This window comes from Girardinichthys multiradiatus, chromosome 1, assembly GCF_021462225.1.
Source record: "Girardinichthys multiradiatus isolate DD_20200921_A chromosome 1, DD_fGirMul_XY1, whole genome shotgun sequence".
NCBI lineage: Eukaryota > Metazoa > Chordata > Actinopteri > Cyprinodontiformes > Goodeidae > Girardinichthys > Girardinichthys multiradiatus.
Genome location: NC_061794.1, coordinates 13,023,018 through 13,037,778, shown reverse-complemented (window position 1 = coordinate 13,037,778; position 14,761 = coordinate 13,023,018). Strand labels below are relative to the sequence as shown.

The 14,761-nt window shown below is 37.9% G+C and overlaps 1 protein-coding gene across 1 annotated transcript in view; it reads right to left on the bottom strand.

Moving 5' to 3' along the window:
* The window catches only part of tafa5l (TAFA chemokine like family member 5, like), an 83,878-nt gene that overhangs the window by 41,773 nt on the left and 27,344 nt on the right, over positions 1-14,761 (bottom strand). The window contains exon 2 of the mRNA XM_047380247.1: positions 3,407-3,556. Within this exon, the coding sequence (XP_047236203.1) occupies positions 3,407-3,556 (150 nt within the window). The remainder of the gene's footprint in view (positions 1-3,406; positions 3,557-14,761) is intronic.

Below are 14,761 nucleotides of genomic sequence, written 5' to 3'. Positions count from 1 at the left end.
ATGAAAAGAGGGGAAACACACGAATAGATAATATATTGGCTGGTTAAACAACAAAATTACACTGGCAGTTTCTTTAATGGACTAAAAAGGAAGCCCAAAACAATTGCTCTAAGTTTCTTGAAGGTTGGGCTCGGCTGCGCCTCTGTCTGAGTTTACATCCTAAGCTGGTAACACTTCTCTAAACAAGGGTGCTCAGTTTGAGACACAGTAACTAAACAGTTACTATAGTGCTTTAGGAAAATGTGTAATTAATCTGAATAGCAGCTGTATACCAGTTCATGTGTGCCAGATCTAAGGCACAACTATTGTGGATGACATTTCACTACAATGGGAGCTATAATAGAACAGAGACATCCGTAATGCTAATAGATACACCTGTGCTGTGGTTTTTCTAGTGCAATCTTTCATGTTGTTCTTGTTATGTCAGTGCCATAAAAAAATAAATCTGTGAAGTTAATAATCCCTCGGTTTAATTCGTGTATTGTATCTGTATTTCAATAATTTATAATTTGTTATTTTATTTTTGGAAATCTTTTTATGAACATTAATATAGCAGATCTGCTCCTATGGACTTGAAAGGAAGTGTCCCAAAATAATAGAAAACATTTTCAGCATTTTTCAAGTTCTTTCCTTAAAAAGACCAGAATTACTACTGTAGGAGTGTAATACTACAGGTATTAATGCAACATTGTCCCTGTCTAGCTGTGGCAGAACAGTGCATCCAAATTGATACTGTCATTGCATTAGCGAAAGGCTAACACCAGAAAAGGGCATGCTGACGGGTTTTTATTGCATTTTGTTGGGTGCCATGACAGAAAATAAGTAGATCAAAATATTATTTACAGTAACCACTCCACACCAAATTAATGCAACAAACAGCAGTAATCATGACAGAGCATTGGGATCTGTCTGTTTTTATTTATGGTGTTGCTTCTTTCAGCCTACTTCATGTTGTCAGATTCATTTTATTTAGGATATCATTAATCACATTTAATTCATGATTTAACAAGAAGGTAATTTATCTTTAACATGGGCCCAGGTTTGTTTGGATAGAATTTTCCTCTTAAATGAAATCAGTATTGAACTGTAATTTGTATTTTTAAAGTTATTTGAAACATTTAAGTGTGATTAATAAACTGAAGAAATCTGTACAGGGAGCACATACCTCTCACAGCCCTGTACTATTTAAATCTTTTTAGTTTTAAAGTGAAATTACCAGTAGACAATTTTTTCATGAGCATGAGACATGCCGATCTCTGCTTGCGACATTCATAAGTGACCAAATCAGGTCAGAGATATCCTGCACACGTAAACTTTCAGAAATTAAGCCAGCATCGTGGAACCAGAAGAGGTGCAGACTGGGACTAAATGGCCTCGAAATAGAATGTTATGCAGGAAATCAGTATAAGACCTCTCCCATTCTAAATGATAAAACATACTTGTGTTGTGTGACACCTCCTCAATTTTGTTCTGTTTTCAAACATCACTGCCAATTAAAAAACTGCCCTTTGCTGGAGTCTGATGATTTGTTCTGTTTTGGCGCACTTCAGAGTAAACCATTCAATCTGTATTAAGAGTGATTTTGCCTAAAATCCCTAGTCTGTCTGTATTCCCGAGACCCTCACTTGGTGGCCCAGAGGCGTAACAGAGGCAGTTTTACTTCAACCTACCATATACAGAGAAGGCAAAAAGGTGCCAAAGTCCCAACTTTAAGAGTTTAGTGAAAGTAATGCTTGTAATGCACATGTAATAAACACCAATTGGCAAATCAAAACAGATTCTCATCATTGAGTATGATGATTAAAACTGCAAAGCTAATAAACACTTTTAGCAAAATTTAAATACTGCTTGGTACCCAATCCTGCTTTGTGCTGTTGTCGATTGACCCCAAAATTACTGACCATATATACTGTTTTAATTTTACATATTCAGCTCATTTGTTAACAAACGACTACGTACAGGAGGTCTATCATCCTGCTGTTATCACCCATGCATGTCTAGATACATACAGGAATGTACATTCTTGTTCAAATAATAATGACTGTGGTTCAGGTGGTAGGAGTTTGTCTTGTAACCAGTGGGTTGCCGGTTTGAACCCCCGCTCTGTCCGTCTCAGTCGTTGTGTCTTTGAGAAAGACACTTCGACCGCCTTTCCTGCTAATGGTGGTCAGAGGGCCGATTGTATGGCAGCCTCTCTTCTGTCAGTGTGCCCCAGGGCAGCTGTGGCTACATTGTAGCTCACCACTGTCAGTGTGTGAATGTGTGAATGAATGGGTGGATGACTGATTGTAGTGTAAAGCTCTTTGGAGTCTCTGGGGACTTGATAAAGTGCTATACAAGTGCAGACCTTTTACCAAAAATGGAGTGAGCAGTTGCTACTTTAGAAAGAATAAGCACACTAATGAAGCAAGATCAACGTTGCTATTTTGTACCAGTTAAACTATTTAGAGACAGATTTATGAGCAGACTAGAAAGGAAATTTTCTTCTATTCTCAAGAGTTAAGTGTGAAAAAAAATTGTACTTCTGAAACAAAATCATATAAGTTAAGCTTTTGCTAGCGGCTAAATTGCTTTATGTTACTGTGCTAACTGAAAACAATGAAAACTTTAAACTTTGCTGTCAAAAGATAATAACAATAATAATAATTATTATTATTCATGTCATTTTCTACCACTTCTTCCATAGTGGGTCACGGGGCAGCCGGTGCAAACTCCATGCAGAAAGACCCCCGGCCGGGAGTCAAACCCAGGACCTTCTTGCTGCAAGGCAACAGTGCTACCAAATGCTCCACCATGCAGCCCTATTATTATTATTATAATTATTATTATTATTATTATTATTATTTTATTTTTTTAGCATTATCTATAAGTGCCTTTTAAAACAACCAAAGACACTGTACAAACAAAGCAATAAAACAACAATTAAAATGGAAGATAAAGATAAATATAAGATATATTTTAATGAATCTGTGGGCACATTTTACATAACTTTCCCCTTCATATCCATACTATATCCCCCAGCTACAATAAACAGTAAAGTACATCTGAAAATAAGATATTTCAGCAAATTTCTTTCTAAAATCTCCTAAGACGTGTGTAATGCTGTTAAACAATGGATGGAATACCTTACTGCCAGAATTGTCTTTTATTTAATAGTGCAAGCTCACATTAAATAAAACCTAATACATTTAATTTTCCAGAGACCGACAATAGATCTTTCCTCTCTCTTTTCACACTTTAATGTTGTTTTAACGAATGTCTTGGTAAAAGGGGTAAGAGGCAACTATGATGACCGGAAGAATAAAATACTTTCTTATCCTCACAAGACAACTTACTTCTCAGTCCCTTGGTTTTCACAGAAACTAAAATCATGGAGCATGTCCCATAATCAAAGTTATGTACTCACCATCTACACAAGCGGGCCTCGCCCTGGTGGTTCCGGCAATCTGGCCTCTCCGGCAGGCGCAGCGGGCAGTCTGCCTGGCGATTGTCCGTCTAGGAACACTGCTGTCTCTGTTGAGCATCACTATCTCGCAGGTCCCCACCGCCAACTGGCCTGTCAAACACATTAGAGGAGAAAGGGTCCACAATGTTAGCATAATAAGATCATAATTAGGAGCAACTGATGTTTGAAGGTGAAATCAACCCACTGTTGCAGAGAATCTAGCTTTGGATCTGCATATTTCAGAAACACTTACGGGTTTTATGTTTTATGTACGCCGTGTATATGTCAAACTAAACACTGAAAGAAAGGTAAATGGATTTAAATGTTTTATAGTGTTAAGTATTAATTCCACTTGAACGACTTGACATCTCAACTTTTTTACATCTTGTCACAAAGTTATTACAGCCATCTTTTTTTTTTTCTTACACCCACAAACTTTAATGTATTTCATTTACATTTTATTGAATAAATCAATTGAAAATAGTGCATAATCATGAAGTGGAAGTAGAAAAAAAAAACAAGGCTTTAAATGATTTTTCTTTCACTGTAGTTACAGCAGCAATTCTTTTAGGGAATGTCTCTACTGGCTTTGTAGTTCAAGAAAGACATAAATCCCCATTCTTGTTTGCAAAATAGTTCAGTGTCATTCTCAATTGTATTTATGTCCAGACTTTGACTGGATAATTTGAACTCATAAATATGCTGTGATCTAAATCCTTCCATTTTAGCCCTGGTTGTATGTTTAGGTGTACCCTGCCTCTCGCCCATAGACTGCTGGAGATAGGCACCAGCTCCCCCGCGACCCACTATGGAATAAGCGGTAGAAAATGACTGACTGACTGACTGTATGTTTAGGGTCATTGTGCTGGTGGACGGTGAACCTCCGCACCAATCTCTAGCGTTTTACAGAGTCTAACGGGATTAATTTCAGGATTTTCCTGTATTTAGCTTCGACCATCTTCCCATTAACTCTGACCATCCGCCCTTTCCTTGCTGAAGAAAGGAATCCCCAAAGCATCATGCTGCAACCACCATGTTTCACAGAGGGGATAATGGGTTTAGAATCACATGCATTGTTAGTTTTCCACAACATATAGCAATTTGTTTTGCATGACTCCTGAGGCTCTAACAGAAAATGTGTAATAATACTGAGATTAAATTACATTATGATGAATTAAGTGAATTAGGTTGGTTCTTAGGGTCATTGTATACAATACATATCATCAATAACATCTTACACGTTGCTTTAAAATAACAATTGTGTCCATGGGATTAAGGAGGTATCAATCCATCCATTCATCGTCTTCACAGGGGGCTGGTGCCTGTACCCCATCATTGGGCAAGAGGCAGAGTACATCCTAGGCAGGTAATAAAGTTCCTACTCTATTCTATCATCAGGATTAGTTATGGGTCTCTGAGTAAAGGGGGCCAAATACATTGACACTTGTAAATATTTTTCAAAAACATGTATCATTTTCCTTTCACTTCACAGCTATGCAGTACTGTGTCAGGCTCTATCACATCAAACTGTATTTAATTTCATTAAGGTTTGTGGTTTTAATGATATAAAATGTGAAAATCCGGTCCATATACGTTTGCAAGGTAAATTCAGTAGACCAGAATATCTCTTCACTAAGTCTATATGCACATTTGATGAAAGCTAACAATGTTACAAGTCAGCAGCTCTATGAACTGCAAGGTACCATTAAAGTAAAACATACTTCACGTTATTTAATCAAAATTAGCTTATAACCATGAACCATGGTTCCATAACCATGAAACTGAATGTGTCTCTTTCAATGTGCACCTTATAAAGACAGCCTGCATTTGGAAAAAAGAACTTTGGCTAATTAGTAACAAAATTGAAAGTAGCCAAAGGTTGATGAGGATGGTTTGCATTAAGATTAAAGAATCAAGACAGCACCTCCTTTTGTTATAAATAATAAGCTTGCACATCATTTAAAAGCAAACCTTCCTGTGTTCAGAATCTAAATTTCACCTGTGCCCGAGTGGGCAGTACTCGACTATATTTTAAAATATTGGAAGTTCACTGGGTAGCTTTTTTTTATTTGAGTATTGAAATGAGGTAAGGAAACACATACCACAGCCAGAAATAAAATGTGACTGGATGACAGAGAGGAGACTGCTGGGCTCTGTGCTTCGATGACAGACCAATTTTCAAGCCGACTTGAGATCTACTGAGACTGCAAATGAACAGAATATCTCAGAGTGATGGTTCGCCCAGAGAACTCTGCTTTTTGAGAGTTACTGTTATAATTCTATCCAAGCACCCAGAAAAAAAAAGATTTTGACAGCGTGTGACAGCGTCTGAACTAATAAGGTAGCTATTTGGCAAAGAAAAAAGTTATTTCTCAATTTCTTCCTACTAATTAGTAAAATTTTGAAAAAGATCTTTCCAGCCACAAATTTCTGACACTTATTTCCTCATGTTTTGAAAAAAATTTACATCTTCATCTTCTCATCTTTTTCATGTAATGCAGTTCTTAACCACATTTTTTTTAAATAGGGGTTCAGTCTCACAAGCTACCTCAGCTCTAATTATGGTCAGACAAAGAAGAATCAAGAAATATTTTCAATAGAACCTGACAACATGAAGTAGGCAAATACTGTAGATTTCAAAGAGCAACAACATTGTGTCCTAACTTAAAGACATTTAAGAACAGATGGCAAACAAAGCAATTCTCATGTATCAGTCTGGAAAGGGTTAAAGGCCTGCAAACCACAGTGAGAGCTATTATCTACAAGTGAGGAAAACATGAAACAGTGGTGAGTGGCTGGCCTACTAATATTACTCTAACATTAATCGTTCTCACATAGTCTCAATTAAGACTAGGGTACACGATTCAACTCTAAAAAGTACATGGAACAAAAACAGCATCCATAGGGGAGTTCCAAGGTGAAAAAAATGCAGCTGATCAGAAAGAACATATCAGTTCTTGACCTTAAGCTCAAGCGCACTTGAATTATGAACCTTGAAAGTGATCCTAAGAACAGCAGAACATTCACCTTTAAATAGCTAAAAAAAAAATGGTTATGGAGTGGCCTTATCAAAGTCCAAAGTTAAATGCAATTGAGATGCTGTGACATTAAACAGACAATTCTGTAAAGAAGAGTGGGCGAGAAACGATGTAAAGGACACATGACAGTTATCGCAAGTACTTGATGACAACTATTGCTGGCAAGGGTGGCACAACCAGTTATTAAGTTTAAGAGGCAAGTGCTTTTTTGTAGGGGCTGTAGGGTAGGGTAGGTTAGTTTAATGACTTTTCCCTTAATAAATGTAATCATCATCATTAAAAAGATGTGTTTTGTATTTAATCTGCAAAGATCTAAAAACATATAGCTGTGAAAAATAAAGCAAAGACAGAAGGAAGCTGTTGGGAAGTGAATACTATTTCACAACAATTTAAAAGAATTGATAAAATAATTTTCAAAGCTTTCAGCTCAGCATTTTACTCCACAACCTGCATAATGACCTTACATATTTTCCAAATATAAATTCTGCTCATTTGAAACACTAAATGAGTTCAAATAAATTCCCATGAGAGCATGGGATGAATGTCTGGCAGCTCCTTGGTGCTTAAACATACACCTGCTAAATATTCTCAAGGTGAGCAATGAGTTTTTCTGCAAGGAGCTTTACAGCACACATCTGATGACTGTCGCTGATAATTCACAGCAAAAACCTTCCAATAACTGGGAGAAACAAAAGAGGACTGTTTACATTGATGGAAGGAAAAGCCCTCTGCACTGCCTGTTGCAGCAGGTTCATGCAACACTTACCATGGCACCAGTTATATTTTCGCAAATTATTTGGAAACCCGAGGGAACATATTTAATAGTTTTTTAAATTTCAAATTCAGCCTCTCCTGGTTTGTTCATGAGACCTATTAGACGTTAATAATCTTGTGGTTTATACATACACAAGCTTTAATCACAATGAACTGCTTGAGGCGTCGACTGCTTTGAAGAACAAACGGTGCAGCATAAATGATTCGTCATTTTAAATCAGTCGTTGAAATCTTGTATGAGAAGAAAGATAGCCACTTAATAATTGAATGAATCGCATTTGAGGTTAAGAATTATGGTGTGCGAAGAACAAATCCAATTTAAAGCTAACTTTTTTACATTAATGTCCATAGAAATAACATTTGCAGAGTATTACAGTGTTTCCACTCAAGGTAGAGCTGGAAAACCAAGATAAAAGCAGTGCAGGCTTCTATCACCTTTGTAATGAGCTGGAGTTTCCTCCTTCCCTCTTTTATGTTGTACAGAAAGCTGCCTGAGAGGGCAATTCAGGTTGACAGTGAAATGAAATTAAATCAGCCCAGTGAAGGCAGAAAAGAGAAGAGTCTGTGCCTGCAGCTCGTGTCAGGTCAGTCCTTGGCATTCACCAACTGGTGCCCCTTCGTTCTGCTGCCTCTGCTCAGCCCAGAATGTTCTCAGAGGTTCCTTAAGTGAGCATGAAATGAGTGCAGTAATGGCAAAGGTTGAATGGGTTGTTGATCAACACAAATGACTCATGAAATTACCCAATGGTCATGAGACACCCACGTTTCAAAAGTGACCTCATTTAGGAGCAAATCTGAAAAGAAATGTGATGAGTCAGATATGTCTCCACCTGCAGAATCAAATCGTTTGAATATTTTATTTAAAAAAAGAGGCATTTGCTAATTTAAAACCAGGATTTTTCTTATCCATGTAAAAGTATTCTAAGTATGACATATTGAAGAACTAAGGTTTTGTGTGTGATAGCATACATTTAAATTAAGATGTTAACAATTTACAAAACTGCTCCTCCACTGCTCCTCCATTTCCCTGTCGGTTTGTACTGGGCCTCCTCACTATCTAAATATTTTATTCATATGTTTTTTAGTTGCAGTAAAATGAAAGTCTGTTCTCTATATAAAAGCAGAAGTAATGTTTCCTCGTTATTACCATTTTCCAGTTTTACCTTCAAAACACAGTGATTTCACTGTACTTTGAAAGTGGAAAATCAAAGCATTTCTGCTATTGCTGTTTACTTCTCCAAACTAAACTAAAAATATCAAAGGAATTGCTATGCTTCCTTAATCCTCAAAAAGAAACAAACTAGCAATGTTTTTCTGTTTATCTGGTGTTTGGTGTTTTATGTGCTATCCTTGGTTTTCCCCGATGAAAGTCTGTGATTGAAATCTTGCATATTAAAATTTAGCAAGTTTAACTGCTGGAGTTTCCTTCTTTAGTTTTATGTAGTGCCCTAAAACTCTGAAAACCACATTTCTGGGAAGGACGGAAGGAAGGAAGGAAGGAAGGACGGACGGACGGACGGACGGATGGAACATAATGTTTTCCTGTTGTATACATTCCAAAACCAGTTTTAAGGGTGTCTCTGCCATAGTTCTGTTAAAGACCTAAATTGTGTCCAAGTTTAGACCATCTAGTTGTTGATTTAGCCCCACAGCATGATTGTACCACCACCATGCATTTTGGGGGGTTTGAATGCCCCACCTTGACTCCTTCCAAGATAATCAATCATTATTGTTAAATAACTCTATCTTTGTCTTGTTTAACAATATAAATTTTCTCCAGAAGGCATTTGCCTTATTCCTGTGGGCAGCTGCAGATTTCAGTCTAGATCAATTGCGTCCATTTTAGGCAGGGGCTCCATTCTTGGCCTGCACCATTTGAGTGCATGACAGTGTAAAATGTACTGTACTGTAAACACAGAGACTAGTGGGCCTGTGGTGGTTTCTGGTTTCTTCCTAAACATTCTAAATAATTTAATGTTCCTTTATCTACTTATAGCCTACTCTGAGGAAATGTGGTTATTAGACTCAGGCATCAGGCTGTCACTCTGAAATATTTAAATTTGTTTAGGAGTCATTCTCACTCAGATTTAATAACAGTCAAAGGACATAAAAAAGGCGGGGGTTGTTGGGGTTGGGGAATGAATGGACACCATTGTCTCGCTATGCCTCCTATTGACCAGTTTTTATTTAGCAAGGCTACAATCAGAGCATTAACATGCCAAACACACATAAGACAACATGAGCTGGAATGAAACGATTTCTCCAAAATCTAATTTTAGAAGTGGAAGAAATGCAATCTACATGAAAGATTAATTTATGTGTTTATTTTTTATAAAAATATCAAAAACATGAACCATTCAGGGTTCACAATATGAACATGCAGCTGTAATCATTTTCTGCAACAGACAAGCCATTTGCAGTGGTAACCCTTACAAGGCTTTGGCATTTTTGCAGTACAAATCTGTGATGATATTTTCTGTGAAGGTGGTTTATATCTACCCCTTACTAATAGCATCACAACAAAAAAATGCAACATGTCTCAGTCTTGATTATCCAACTTGCAAAAGGTACAGGTGAATGGTTTTGTGTATTAAACGGAGAACTAATGGAAGGAAATCCTTGGGTTTGGCCTAAATTATCATTCTTTAGACTGTCAATCAGTTGGAATCAGCAGAGTTGATTTTTCTGTGTAAAAATGCTCACTTGGCAATCTCCAGGAGATTTATCTTGTTTGCTCTTCAGAAACTTTGAGTAAACATTGTTGTGCATATTTGTGGTCCACGGAGAAACTGCTCTTCTTGTCTTGGTAATTCCCTTTTATCTTTTCACAGATCAGACTTTTTCCCTCTTTTGCATTACAATCTTGTCACCAAAGGTTTGCTCACAGGACTGGCTTGCATCTTAATTAATGGATTCATAGAAGGATTGCAGTTCTCAGTGGTGTTTTTAAATAAAATCATCGCTTAAAGCAATCTTTACAGTCATAAAACACAATCGCCTCCATGAAAAAACTGCTATGCAAATTTTATTTCAATGCATCAGCCATTTTGCTGCCACCACTAAGCCCAACCTCAGTTTCATTCTGCTGAGTCAAGCCCCTGTAAACTTGCTGGCTGCTTGAAAGACCGAGGTGCCACCAGATATCAGCGCCCTGTGACGTGCTTCAACACTGAGCAGATGAAGGGGCTTCATCCAATAAACCCGAAGCAACAGTTAGACAGCAAATGCAGGGGTGTTGAAGTAGGAAGTGTGTGAGTGGGAGGGCTGCCTTATGAAGTGCCCTGAGCCACAGCTAGCACTCCATCATATGTACAGCAGTTATTTTATGTGACAGTGGGTTTCTGTCACTCAGCAGCTCTGAGACACTTGGCCTTGACTCTATTTCACATGAATAAATGCACGTACAGCAGCAGCAGCAAGTGAAAGATGGCAGCAGTTGCTATCGCTGGGCTCTGGATGCTGTCAAAACTGACATATAAAGTACAACAAGAAGCTGATACGGAGTACAGAGGCTAGCTCTCAGAGATAAGCAGTGGTCTGATGGCCTTATCCTGGAGTCATGAGAATACCTAAGAACAACATGACTCCACACACTGACACACACATGGGGGGCAAACACACATCTAACAGAAAGGTCTATAGCTGTCTTCTGATTGTCACTTATTAATTAGCAGATCATCAGAGAGTCAGCCACTTTGGCGTGGTACTCAATATTAATAGGTGTTATTATTATATTCAGTATAGTGCACCACAAATTTATGACATGGAAGTAAAAGTAGTGTTCAGACATTCTGCCCTACTTCACAAATTATGTTGTAAAGCCATGTGGTCTGACCTGAGCATGCTAACGTTAGAATGTGATGCATTTCAGATTAAAAATGTCCAAGTACATGCACTATATCATACACTGAAAATTTGTCAGATACTACAGTAAAGAGAGAGCAGAAGTTACATAGTAACTCTGTCAAAAAAACACCAGAATGCACTGTGACCTGTTGGAAAATATTCATGCTATGCTTATAGGATCTGTATTGCTATGCTCAAGTATGTTTAATAATGTGTGAAATAAAATGTATTGTGTAACTTAGAGGCCTGCTAACAGGCTTCTCTGTGTATATGTCTGTAAGATTTCTGTTTCACAACAATATGTTATTTCTGTATGTAAGATTTCTGCCTTGCAACAAGAAGATATTTGTGTATATGTCTGTAGAGAAAGGTCAAAAGTGGAAAAACAGGAAGTGCTGAAAAGGCAGCTGAATGTCAGAGTGCCAGACAGTTCCGGATAAGAAATCAGACATACATTTGTATGTTTTTTTCTTTGTAATGTACACGCCTTGCTTCTGGATAAAACTGCTGTTCTGGGAGTAGTATTCAGAAGTTTCGGAAGTATTCGGACGAGCTTCTCCCTGTACAGGCATCTAAAGACTGCGCAGTCTCCATGTTCTTTTATTACTTTGTTTTTATTAGTAACAGTATAGGATGTCTTAGCTTTACCAAACAAACGAGCACGCAGGAGTTTAGGGAACAACTCCATCAGACCCAAAGGATCCAAGAATGCTAATGCTAACCATAGCTTGGTAATGTCCACAACTGATTATTTTCACTAGTTGAAAATGCCCAAGTGCTTTCACCATAACGTGTACCTCTAAAATTAGTCAAAAAGGTAAAACACAGTAAAGTAGAAGCATTGATGCCCAATCTTCATTAAGAAAAATTAGCTAGTGGTAAAAAGACAGTGCGCTCTGCCAGGATCAGATCATATTCCGCGGGGTGAGCTATAGCCAACTCCACCTGAAACCTGGGTCTCACACGGGCCTTTGTGTCTCTGAAACCACTGTAGCGAATTTAAAAGCAGCTCATTTTTAAAGGACTAATTCCATATCTGGCATTTTAGGTAAGATTTTTTTGTCTAAAAACATCCCAAAACATCTTTTAAAACCAGACTTCTAGATTTTTTAAACAAAATATAACTTTCTGCACTCACCTGCACCTGGCTCACTGGCTGCGATACCCCTTTTTAGTGGACAGAAGTGGTATTACAAAAATACACACTTAGAAAAATACGATTTTTTTTTCCACAGGCCTTTCCAGGCTTGAGGCAAGAGAAAAAAGACTTAGAAAAGTAAACCAAGATTTATTTCACACTCTGTTGACTCAGATAGAAAAATGAGTTTTTATTGAACCAAAATATCAATACAGTACATATAGCAAATAAATACATATATAAATCATTAAAGGGTTCATATTTTCAGTTTTGCCTGTTGATTAAACATACCCTTTTCTAATTTATTGTGACAGGTTATGATAAGCATTTACTGAGAGCAAGTTTTAAGGCCATTTGCAAGATTCAGTCTTGGTCCCAAGAAAGAGCAGTCATGGTGGGCAATGGTCATTTGTCCTGCAGACCTATCCTTGATCAATGCTGGAGTTCATTCTATATCTCACATGAATATACAATCTTGGTATGATAACAACACAGCATGGCCACCAAATACACTGTTTATGTGCTTTCGCTGTAGTTTGTTTTACTTTACAACAATCTCCTTTAGAAAAGGGGACATTGGTTATGGTTTGCAAAACCAATGTCCCCTTGAACAATGCAGCTGTCAGTGAAGGCTGGTAGTTTTATTCTAGTGCCTCTAGTTGCAGAGCTAAGTATTACAAGTACAAGCACTCAGAAAAATAAGCCTCTGAAAAAACAAATTCTCACTTGCCTTTCAGGGCAGAAACAAAATAAAAATAAAACTTAAAAATACTTTAGTAATCTTTTTTTTCTCACTTTCCTTTCAGCGCTTCCGAAAACTTTGAAAGTGTCCCCAAGTGCAGTCGCAAAAACCATCAAGCGCTACAAAGAAACTGGCTCACATGAGGACCGCCCCAGGAAAGGAAGACCAAGAGTCACCTCTGCTGCGGACAATAAGTTCATCCGAATCACCAGCCTCAAAAATCACAGGTTAACAGCAGCTCAGATTAGAGAACCGGTCAATGCCACACAGAGTTCTAGCAGTAGAAACATCTCTAGAACAACTGTTAAGAGGAGACTGTGTGAATCAGGCCTTCATGGTAAAATAGCTGCTAGGAAACCACTGCTGAGGACAGGCAACAAGCAGAAGAGACTTGTTTGGGCTAAAGAACACAAGGAATGGACATTAGACCAGTGGAAATCTGTGCTTTGGTCTGATGAGTCCAAGTTTGAGATCTTTGGTTCCAACCACCGTGTCTTTATGCGGCGCAGAAGAGGTGAACGGATGGACTCTACATGCCTGGTTCCCACCGTGAAGCATGGAGGAGGAGGTGTGATGGTGTGGGGTTGCTTTGCTGGTGACACAGTTATATATATATATATATATATATATATATATATATATATATATATATGCATTATGTTATTGTATACCAATCATGCTCACTGCCACTGACATACTAACTTCTACATTATTTTGACTCTTAGCTAAGGTACATGCAAAAATAGCATTGTCACAATTTTGTTGTGTTCAGTTTAAAGAAATAAAATGGATTGTTAGAAATGTAGTAATTGTTCTCTATTATTATATTCCATGAGTCAGAAATTCATTTTGTTCTATATTGATATATTCATGTAGTCTCACTTCTGTAAATACCTACAAATTATACAGGTCCTTCTCAAAATATTAGCATATTGTGATAAAGTTCATTATTTTCCATAAAGTCATGATGAAAATTTAACATTCATATATTTTAGATTCATTGCACACTAACTGAAATATTTCAGGTCTTTTATTGTCTTAATACGGATGATTTTGGCATACAGCTCATGAAAACCCAAAATTCCTATCTCACAAAATTAGCATATTTCATCCGACCAATAAAAGAAAAGTGTTTTTAATACAAAAAACGTCAACCTTCAAATAATCATGTACAGTTATGCACTCAATACTTGGTCGGGAATCCTTTGGCAGAAATGACTGCTTCAATGCGGCGTGGCATGGAGGCAATCAGCCTGTGGCACTGCTGAGGTCTTATGGAGGCCCAGGATGCTTCGATAGCGGCCTTTAGCTCATCCAGAGTGTTGGGTCTTGAGTCTCTCAACGTTCTCTTCACAATATCCCACAGATTCTCTATGGGGTTCAGGTCAGGAGAGTTGGCAGGCCAATTGAGCACAGTGATACCATGGTCAGTAAACCATTTACCAGTGGTTTTGGCACTGTGAGCAGGTGCCAGGTTGAGCTGAAAAATGAAATCTTCATCTCCATAAAGCTTTTCAGCAGATGGAAGCATGAAGTGCTCCAAAATCTCCTGATAGCTAGCTGCATTGACCCTGCCCTTGATAAAACACAGTGGACCAACACCAGCAGCTGACACGGCACCCCAGACCATCACTGACTGTGGGTACTTGACACTGGACTTCTGGCATTTTGGCATTTCCTTCTCCCCAGTCTTCCTCCAGACTCTGGCACCTTGATTTCCGAATGACATGCAGAATTTGCTTTCATCCGAAAAAAGTACTTTGGACCACTGAGCAACA